A 10830-nucleotide genomic window follows, 5' to 3' on the forward strand; every position below is an offset into this window, starting at 1 on the left:
CCATCGGATACGGATAATAATAAAAAATGTTATCGGTTGTCCAAATCTGATAATAATATCCAATGTTTTATAATATGACTTATTGGGCTATACATAAACCCAAAAATGTGTTAATTCTTGGCCCAACTAAAAAAACCCTAATCCCCAAACCTTGTCTTCATCGACTCCTCTTTTCGACAGCCACGAAAAAGATCAACTCCACCAAAGCACCATCAAATCGTCTTCAACCACCATCTCGTCCTCCCCTCTCCTTCCCCTCGGAGCCACTAGAATTACCTTTTCATGGTGGATCTGGGTTGTTTCCAGTAATTAATCATGGTGGATTCCCTCAGTTTGTAGCTGACAATGTTCAAAGCTCGTCCATCGGTTGTTTGATAGTGGTCAGTGACGGATCTAGATATCTGGGGGAGATATGGATTTTTAATCGGTACCCAAACTTCGGATATCCGGTGTACATAGAAACAAATTCGGATATAAAAATTACAAATCCGTCGAAACCGGATTCGGATCCAGATAACCTAAAAACCTTTGGATATCCAATCCATTATAAGACTACCTCCTAGTGTCGATCGACACCAACCCTGCAGCATTGTTCTCCTCGACGCTGAAGGTTTTCTCTTCGCTTTCCACCGCCTCCAATGCGGCCAAGACTTTCCTAGAGGCCATCACAAACAATAGTAACCACGAATCACACAAAACAAACATGAAAAAAAAAATCACACAAGTCACATATTTACATAAACAAAGACCATAGTCACATATTGAATCTATTTTTAAAATGGTAAAAGATTTGGGAATAATAAGAAATTATATCAAATATTATTTTTAAAGAGTAAAACAATATAAGAACGTTCCTCCTCGTTTTTTCCTTAGCAGACATCATCAATTAGAGCAGAAACTTAGTTGTCGAAGTCATACTATGCATTTACTAAATTGCCATTCTCTTGCTCCAAGACATAGACTTCGATTGGTAACACTACATAGTTGAATAATGGCAGAATATAAAATTAAGCTGTAGAAAATATTTTGCAGGATTAGTAAGAGCAGAATTAAAAAGCGCATAATGAATTATTGTGATGATTGGATAGTTAAATTTTGCCTAATAGAGGATTTTAATTTCCTATATAACTATAATTAAGATTACTAATTTCATATATATATATATATATATATATAAATGTATTTTAAATGTTTCTTTACACATTATAAAAAATATCACATATTATCATAGAAAAACTTATAATTTATTTCTAAATCGAACTCTTAGTTAAACTTTTCAACCATAAACTGTTTTGCAAAAGGAGTGGGATCTTTTATACGACAATTATTCATCGCAGCTGCTTGATCATATAACTCAAGTAATCTAAAAAGACTGCTAGGAGTCCATTTGAAATTGGCTCCATTCTACAGTATTTTTTTTGAGAACAAATTAATATATATTCACGTAATTATAAAAAAAACTATATTTAAACAAATTAAGATAAAATATTTTACCTGTGCTGATGTTTCGGTTGGAAATTTTTCACCTGCTTGTACGGAAGAATTTGTGTTTCGTCGACGATTAAATGTCATATCTACAGTTGTAAAAAAATTAGTTTACTATAATCAGTATATATTTTAGTTATATATGACAAAAATTTATTAAACTATTGTATTATATGAATATTAATTATTTTTACATACTAAATTCGAGTTTTTTATAATTTTGTATTACATTAGTGTGTAGACATTAATCATAAATCTTATATAATTGTGTGTATATATAATATATGTCGATGGTATAAACATTTATAATATTATACATATACAATTATAAACCTTAGTCAAAAACATAAAAATATTATACATATACAATTATAACTTTTCCTCGCTAAAAGTTTACAAACCTTATTTGCTATTAAACTTTTATTCATAATATTGTCTTATTAACATACTTAGATCTCTATTTTATAAAATAAAAAATTAATTACAAACCTGTTAAATCTCTATGTTATAAAATAAAAACATAATTACAAAACATGATATATAGTATTAAAAAATTCACTAGCATTTCTTTCACATAAGTAAAAAAAATTAACTACAACAGCATTACTATTAACTTAGTTAAATTAAACAATATACTTGATTATTATAATGTATGTATGTTTATGTAAGGGAAATTAACATATATACTTTTCAAATAATTATAAAAACTTAAATTTACGTTTACATATATAGAGATACTTTTAAAATATATATAAATTACAGGTTATGAGCCATGTATAAAAGTTTTTAATTCTATTGATTTCCTTATTAATTAATAACTAAAAACATCCCAATATTATGATTAATTAACATTATAACTAACTTAATCAAAAGCATAAAGGTATGAAACTTTTCATTTACTAAATAAAACTAACTACATCAACATAATTATTAATTTAATTAAATTTCATAACATAATATAAATTTAATATAAACATTATAACATAAAAATAAAATATATACCTTACACTCTTACAGCTTCACTAGAAGAAGCTTGGAATCTTTTTTTTTTTTTTGTTGTTGTTGTGATGAAGAAAGATGTGAAGTATTAGATTTATAGGAAAAAAAATTTGCATTCTCTTCGTCATTGTCCAACATGTGAAGTTTGTATTATTATTTTTTTTGACAATAATTTGTACTATTGGACCACTTGAAACACCCCCATATCTATTCTCTTCACTTTTTTTTTGTTTTTGTTTTTGCAGTTGCTGAATGGGAACACATAAGTAGATAACTTGGACTGAAGAACCACTCATTTTCCCACTCCCCATTCAAAGCCTAAGTCTAACCAACAGGGAGAAAAAAATAATTAGTTTACCCATTTAGCAGTTTTCAATATGGTTGTAGATGGTAAAAACAAATGTAAATGGTTCTCCGTCTATGATTTTCAAAGAGAAAAATGAAAAAAAAAAACTCGAAATTATTTTTATTTGGACGTTTAATACCTAATTGTTTTAGATTGGAATAAAAATACACTATATAATTAAAACGTGTCGTTTAAAACCTAAAATAATAAGTGTTGTTATTTTCATACCCACGATTTTTCAACAAAATTGAAATTCCAATTTTATCCCGATTATATAATTAATTATTAATTTTTAATATAAAATTTTCGATTTTTTATTAACTATATCAAACCGGGATTAATCCTAGTTATCTATTTATTTCTTTCTTTTTCGTCTCCCTTTTGAACAAAATCTCTAAAGAGATCGAAGAAGAAAGAGATTTTGTTGTCTCGAGATTTTACCTCAGTCCCAATAGCGTCAAACACCATCAACGATAATTTCCAGCACAGACCATGGCAAAAAAACGGACCGCTTCCGCCGCGGCGACAAGGAAGAAACCCGCCGCCTCCGTCTCGTAACCAGCCACAGCAGCAGACGCCGCAGGAGAAGAGGAAACCGGTGTTCGTGAAGGTGGATCAGCTAAAAGCAAGAACAAGTGGCCACACTTTGACTGTCATAAGCCTGGTGGTGCTTCTTCCTCTCATCTCCGACCTGCCCAGATCTCTAAGTGTCTCGTTGGTGATGAGACTGCTTCTATCCTCTTCACAGCTTGCAACTATCAAGGTGACTTCATCCGATTTCATATCTTGCAATTTTGCTTTTTAGTTTTTTTAATTTTTGGTTTGTTTATGTTTTTCTTTTTGAATTACCTTTTGATCTCTTTAGAAAATTTGTAGAAACAGGAGGATATCCTCGATGAAGAAGAAGAGGGAAAGAAATAGATAACCGATGTTAATTTCGGTTTGATATGATTAATAGAAAATCGAGAGTTTTATATTAAAATTTTAATAATTAATTAGATAATTGAGATAAAATTAGAATTTTGATTTTTTTTAAATTGTAGATATGAAAATAATACATTTTAATTATTTGGTGTATTTTTATTTAAATTTAAAATAATTGGATATTAAAATAAGACATTTAATTATATTAAAAAATTATGAGCGAAGAAGACAAAGAAAGATATAATTAAAGTTACATGAAAAATGATTTGCTTCTTTCCAGAATATTTTCTTTGGTTTATACATTGAAATAATTGCACACAGACTCGCATATCTTTCTTTACCCCTCCCTAAACGACTCAACATTTTCAACAGAAGTAATAAAGCTACCGTCTCTCGTAGTTAGTTCTACTCATTTTGAAAGACAAAAAGCAGAGTGATCACAAATGAAGAGAGAAAGAAAAAATGGAAAGAACTTATGAATTACCTCTACTTTGAAACAAGTTTGATGTCTGGATTACATTGAACCCAAGTTGTCGTGAAGTGGGAGCCATATCAAAGAATAAAATAAACTGCTTTTGGAGTCTGCTGGAGAATGGTAAGAATGGTGGTGGTTGATCAAGGAACTTATATCTCTGGGTGACAAATTACGACCAGATGATTCCTCGAACCGCTCCAATATACTCACAATACTGTTTTGTTAGTTGCTTTGCCAATAAATTGTAGATTGCTGGCTAGTCGCTCTCACTACTATGTCTATCTGCATATATCCCAAAAAGGTTACAATTAGCTTTCGAAAAAAAAAATCCACAGCCAAATTCTTAGTCGATTGCAGTAAATTTGGAGGGAATCAAGACGTAAATCTAAGTGGTAGGTACCTCCCGATGATCTTTTTCCTTCCATTGCGTCTTTCTTATCTTGGCAACTTGCGCATAGGAATGGACCATCCCACGGACGAAGCTTACGGCAATTATCCGATCCTGCATGGATTGAGACACCTTCTCCAGGTTTCACTTCTACTTGACACACAGCACACATGAACAACTTAAACATATTGCAAAGCGGGTACTTTGTATCTAATCTGCAATAAACAGCAAAAAAGAAGAGTTAAAGAAGATTAGTCTATGGAAATGAAGTTATCAAATATGAAAATTTTCTACTTCATACTATATGCGCAAATACATTGAGAGAATCAAACCTTTCTGAAAGCATGGCAGAGCCCTCTTCAAACAGTTCTTCAACTACATCAGGTTCTGCGTACTCTTTCTCAATATTAGAAGAGGAGTCAGATGTTTTTCTTTTGAACATGGACTTTAGCATTCCTTTCCCTTGCTTTTTCGGAGGTGGAACCGAAGCAGCCGGTTTTTCTAGTGGCAATATATCAACAACAATACAGGTTGTATCATCGCGAAGACCTTTTTTCCCCACAGCTTCCTGTGTGAAATAACGAAACATCAAGGTACTATAAAGGAAAGTACAGAATATATAAGAAATAAAGCAACGGAGATACTATACTTTAACAATATGCTCTGCGGAAGATTCAGGTGGCAAACCCCGGCAACAATCAAGAGCCTCTTCTGCAGATATTGCATCCCACACACCATCACTTGAGATTATAAGTCGACCACCAGCTGAAGACAACTACATAACCAAAATAAAAATAGATATATATGTCAGGACTCAGGACAAACTCAATACTTAGAATGTCAGCTAGTGCTATAATTGCACAAAGATAAAAGAAAGATTAGATTTAGTAATGAGTTTTGAACCTTGACTTGCTTGACATAAGGAACTGGAACAATGTATTCGCCAACATCCAGATCTCCAATGGATCTTGAGAGACACAGACCACCAGGCCAACATCTAAGAGGACCAATCTAAAACAATAAGATTAGTTATTAGAGTTCTTCAATATGACAGCACAAAGATATTTCCAATGTGTTACATCCTACAAAGCTACTATAATTTGACAGCCTAGATGCTCACGGTTCATTAGCTACGTATATTACAGTTTTCATGCTACAGTCTGGCAAAAAGATCCAATCCTGAAACCTCATCCTAGAAGTTTGCACTCAGTTACCTTTTAGTTATACGTTACTACAATCAGGAGTACACGATAACAAAAGACTGAATCCACACAGAAGAAAGAGTCGAGTATTATCTAGAAAACTACCTCAGTACCACCACCAGTATTTAACCGACCAACTTCACCACCACTTGCAGTGACTCGATCTCGCCTGATAAGAAAAAAACCAAAATGTTGTGATGTCATTACTGTAACTAAAATCAAGATTTATCAATAGTTGGGTGAATAGCATGAACAAAGCTGGCTTACTCTTCTTCGTTTATTTCAAGACGATGATCAGCAGACAAATGATATACACCGCCCTCAGCAGGCTCAAGTATGCAACGAGAGTCACCAACAGATGCAACACTCACCACCCATCCTTCTACTATGACAAAAGTTACTGTCGTTCCAGACGTCCTTGCTAAAATGCATGAAAACAACAAGACCTCAAACACAGCCTTTACCAGGATGATATAAGACTATAAAGACACCGACAAGTTCACATTTTGAGACTTCAATCACATCACAGGGGCTTTCATTGATAACCAAAATAATCTAGTTACACAATAATACAGAGTTCATACCTCTTTCCTGGAAATCTTTATCAGTTTTCACAAATCCTGCAACCAAAGCCCTAGGAAGTGCCGCAACCCACTCATCTCTGTTAAGATCAGAGGGTATTGCAGCTAAAACATTGTTCAGAAGGTTCTCCTTAGTGTAGATAGCTGCTGCAGAACCATTGTGTCCATCAAAAAGCTGCAATAATACGATTTAATATATCAACTACAAATATCAATACCAAAGAATTAAATAGATTACGATGGCATGTCAATCACATTATTACACACAATATGCAATCAATCAAAACATAGTAAGGTCCAAAAGAGTACCAAGAAAAGAAGATAAAGTAAATATACCCCATAAACTGAGAAGGTAGTAACGCCATCTCCCATGACCCGTTGACACTCTGTCTTAACAAGTGTAAAATCCTCTCCTTTCTTGCTTTGGTTAGCCTGGCCGTGTATAAGTTCAGGATTGTCTATCTTTTCGTTGGCTGATTCACGCTTTAGCAATACAGAAAGCGGAACTGTATGATGCTCTCCCTTCGTTGACATTGTCTTCCCCCTCTAAGCTTACGAAAACAAAATCAGAAACTCAGACTAAAATACTTCCTCTAGTTCTTCACCATCATACAGAAACCTGATACACCAAAAAAAAAAAAAAAAAAAAAACAATTCAATAATCACAACCTCTTGAATTCAGTATAACTCTGATAAACAATTCCTGAAACGATCTTAAAACTTGGTTTCCAAGTTATTCCATATTGAAACCTACAGATTCAACAGATGCTTCTAAAAAATTGCGATCCACATTACTGGATCAAAAACTCGAAAACGCTGAAATTATCGAAAACATCAAATTAGATCTTCAAACCAAATTAAAAAATAAATAAAAATAATAAACACAAAAATCAGAACGCGTCTTCGAAATGTTCCTTCGCGGATGAATCCAGTAAAAACAAAAAAATCGAGGATGAGCACAAAAAAAAATCAAACGCAAACGGATGATCTGAAAATGAGGAAAGCAGATTGTTTCAACGAAAGAAGCGATAAACTCCAAAGAATCTAAGAATCTCGGTAACGATCACATCGTGCGAAGGAAACGATACCAATGGGGGGGAGATTAAAGAGAAGCGTTTACGATTTGGATTTTGTTGCAATCAGGCGGCGATTTGGAGAATGGAGAATGAAGATTACGCGAAGAGAGACGAAGAAGCTGACGATTCATCCTCCGATCGAGAATCACGGATCCCGGCGATGGTGAGAAATGCCATGGTTTCAGCAGCCGTAAGAGAGAGAGAGAAGGGAGAAGAGAGAGATTAGAGAAAACGCGCAAAGAGAGGAAGGGTGAGGTCTCTTTCTTCTCTGTTTCTTTTTTTATTTGTTTTTTTATGATTTTTTTTTAATCAAGAAAGAAAAAAAAAATCTTCCGCCGTTCTCGCAGCAATAAGCACTGTATGTGTTTTTATTCGGCGCTAATTGAAACGCTGTCGTTTTCAGTTCTTCACGTGGTCGACCTGGCTTAACCCCCTAAATCTCGGATTTATGAACCCACACAAAATTCAACCCATATACGTGTACACATTTTAGATTTGGTACTAAAAAAGACCTGGATCTTGAAATGTTACTCTATTTTGTGTTATGGTTTATAATTATTACTAATCTGATCCCGTCGATTAGGATCCGTCCGATATGCGAGTTTCTATATGGGTTAGTGTACTCGAATTTGAATTTTATTTTCTGGAGAGATGCTTTTCAAGTTTTCAATTACCATAGATTTTATGTACAATCTGAAATGTCATATATAAAATAGTTTTCAAGTTTGGAAATCAAAGTTATTAAAATTAAATTAAATTTAACAAAGAATATATATTTAATTATTTTCATAAGTAAAACAATGTTTAAAAGTAAAGAGATAAACTTCCAGTTGTAGAAAATAGTTGTTTATTTTTTTACTATAATATACTAATATATATCAATTAACAAATCTACTATATACATTATCACTAAAAGTATATTTGTACACACAAATATCTGTTAGAATATATTATTTAGTCTTTACTACTATCAACAAATTGTCTTTATGAACACATTAATAATCTATTATATGTCTCTTCACTTTAACATTTTTATAGTTACAAAAACACATATGTTAATTTTACATACTCCTATCTTATATATTACAATAGTAGTCTTTTTGAATAAATTATTTGATTTGTTCAAAAAAAAAGAATAAATTATTTGATTGGTAAAAAAAATGAGACGATCTATTTTTATTTTATTTTTTTTACTTCAACAATCTTTTTCTTTATAGAAAAGTGAGAAAAGTGAGTATTACATTTTTTTAGAAACGATAATTAGTTATATAATTTTCACAATCTTTTGTTATCTTATATAAAAGTAATCATTTTTCTTGTAAAATGAGCAACTTAAAATTAAAATAGGTAAAAAATATTATAATTTCCTCATAATGATCTTTTCTAAATTTTAAAGTTGTTTAAATTTTATTATTTTCTTATAATTGTCATTCAATATATTAAAAATGGTTAAAAATAATAATTATGTTAACACGTGTTACGATCTTATTGAACAACTTTTACATCAAGCTTTATATAATAAGATAGGTCAAATATTTTTCTCAAAAAAAAAAGATAGGTCAAATATTAAACGTAGACTAGTTTCACATAGGGCTGGACATTTGGGTAACCCATTCGGGTTGGGTATTATCCGTTCGGAGTCGGGTAAACGGGTTTAGAAAAATAGAATCCATTGGGTATTTTTAGATATATGGGTTCGGTTCGGTTTGGGTACTACCGGGTTTGGGTCGGTTTGTGTTATAAATTTTAGAACCCGATTAGTACTCGAACTACAGGGTACCCGAAAAAATAGAATTAAAATTAATTAAATTTCAATAAATTTAGTTAAATTTTGACTTATGTGACAAAATATTTTAGATATTTTGATTATTTTTAATATTTAGGTATAAAACTAAATGAAATATTCAAAATTATAATCATATTTTGGGATAATTGCATTATATTAATGATAAATATTATAAATATGTTTATGCTTTCGGGTTTAATGGGTACCCAAACAGGTACCGGGTATTACCCGATCCTAATCCGAACCCACGGGTATTAGAAAATAGAACCCAATAGAGTTTTATAGGCAAACTCGTACCCAACCTGAACTCGGTTTTTTGGGTCGGGTTCTGAGTTGGGTATTCGGGTACCGTTTTTATGCCCAACCCTAGTTTCACATTTATGTGTAAATTCTTTTATAAAATATTTATAAGTACTAGTCAAAGTATGTTACTAGTACTACACATCACATGTGAAATTAACCTTTAAAAATTTCGGACAATTTCTACACTTTAGATTTAGTATTAAAATGATCCGTTCATGAAATTTATCCTACTATATTAATTGGGAAGTATAAATATGAAACTAATTTGAATAAATATAATTAATTAAAAAATAAAAACACCCATAGATTAAATATTAAAAAATTTAAAAAAATCTAAAAAATATTTTTTCTCTCTAATAAATTATGGAAAAAATTACTAATTATTTTTAAAAAATATATATAAACCAATCAAAATTTTAAAAACTAAGATTTTATATCCAGGTATACAATACAATTATTTTTAATAACTAAATTCAAAGATTTTGTTAAGATTTCAAATTATGATTGTCCTATCATCTTTTTTTTTATTTTGTTAAGATTTCAAATTATGATTGTCCTGTCATCTTTATTTTACAAATTGTTTGGAATTTTCATATAATACTTATAATTAATAAAATGCATATATTTTTCTGCATATGTTGTGATTTGAACTTTTTTAAACGAAGATATATTACTCAATGTATGAAAATGTGTGTTTTAATTTCCACATTGGTGTGTTTTATACATGATAAATTAATAATTTTTATTTGATCACAATTATAATATTAAAATTACTATGTTTTATTTCACAAAATAATAATGCAAATACAACAAACAAAAAATATAAAACTATAATAATATGTCAAAAATAAAATACTATAATATTCTAAAATAATTAGTATTCAAATAGACTAATAGATTTACATAAAATTAAAAATAAATATTAACTCAAAAAAAATAACTATTTTAAAAAACTAAAACAATAATTTTTATTATTATATTATAATTTTATAAAAAAATGTTGATACGTGTTTTAAGAACGGAATATCTCCTAGTTCTATTTTAAATGTGATGGCTTTATAAGATTCTCATGGCCACTAAGGCACTAACCCCTAAACAAATTTTGTAGGCTACAACTCCGCGTATTTGTTGGTTTTGGACAAAAATATATATATATATATATATAATATATATATATAACGTACACTCTACTCATTTGTGCTGCTGCCACAGCATATCCATCAGTTTAATAAGTCTATATTTCTTGAGACAGCTCATTTTTATAT

At 30.7% G+C, this 10830-nt stretch overlaps 1 protein-coding gene and 1 long non-coding RNA gene across 3 annotated transcripts; one reads left to right on the forward strand and one right to left on the reverse strand.

Moving 5' to 3' along the window:
* Window positions 1–3226: 3226 nt before the first annotated feature.
* On the forward strand, window positions 3227–3967 carry LOC147928666 (uncharacterized). Its single transcript, XR_015580032.1, has 2 exons — window positions 3227–3593; window positions 3707–3967. It is a non-coding gene; the product is annotated as an uncharacterized LOC147928666 (long non-coding RNA).
* Window positions 3968–4004: 37 nt separating this feature from the next.
* LOC104742251 (putative protein phosphatase 2C 12) lies at window positions 4005–7990 on the reverse strand. 2 transcript variants are annotated; one of them, XM_010463235.3, is made up of 10 exons: window positions 7521–7990; window positions 6737–7019; window positions 6404–6575; window positions 6087–6240; window positions 5925–5988; window positions 5521–5628; window positions 5267–5392; window positions 4950–5185; window positions 4630–4832; window positions 4005–4511 (listed from the first exon to the last, which is right to left on the reverse strand). In XM_010463235.3, the coding sequence occupies exons 2-10, from the start codon at window positions 6932–6934 to the stop codon at window positions 4486–4488; spliced, it is 1287 nt and encodes a 428-aa protein (XP_010461537.2). In that variant the 5' UTR covers window positions 6935–7019; window positions 7521–7990; the 3' UTR covers window positions 4005–4485. The 2 variants fall into 2 exon arrangements, with proteins under 2 accessions (XP_010461537.2, XP_087340590.1); XM_087484464.1 differs by having other exon boundaries at window positions 7489–7819.
* Window positions 7991–10830: the final 2840 nt, after the last annotated feature.

Source organism: Camelina sativa, chromosome 14, assembly GCF_030686135.1.
Source record: "Camelina sativa cultivar CO46 ecotype springtype chromosome 14, ASM3068613v1".
Classification (NCBI taxonomy): Eukaryota; Viridiplantae; Streptophyta; class Magnoliopsida; order Brassicales; family Brassicaceae; genus Camelina; species Camelina sativa.

What these genes read in the sequence shown, in the direction of transcription:
- LOC104742251 (XM_010463235.3), bottom strand. Translation starts at nt 6,934, where the DNA reads ATGTCAACGAAGGGAGAGCATCATACAGTTCCGCTTTCTGTATTGCTA. An exon ending in ATACTGGTGGTGGTACTGAG is followed by an intron (nt 5,629 to 5,924) that starts GTAGTTTTCTAG and finishes TTATTGTTTTAG; the next exon opens with ATTGGTCCTCTTAGATGTTG. An exon ending in TCTGCCATGCTTTCAGAAAG is followed by an intron (nt 4,833 to 4,949) that starts GTTTGATTCTCT and finishes TGTTTATTGCAG; the next exon opens with ATTAGATACAAAGTACCCGC.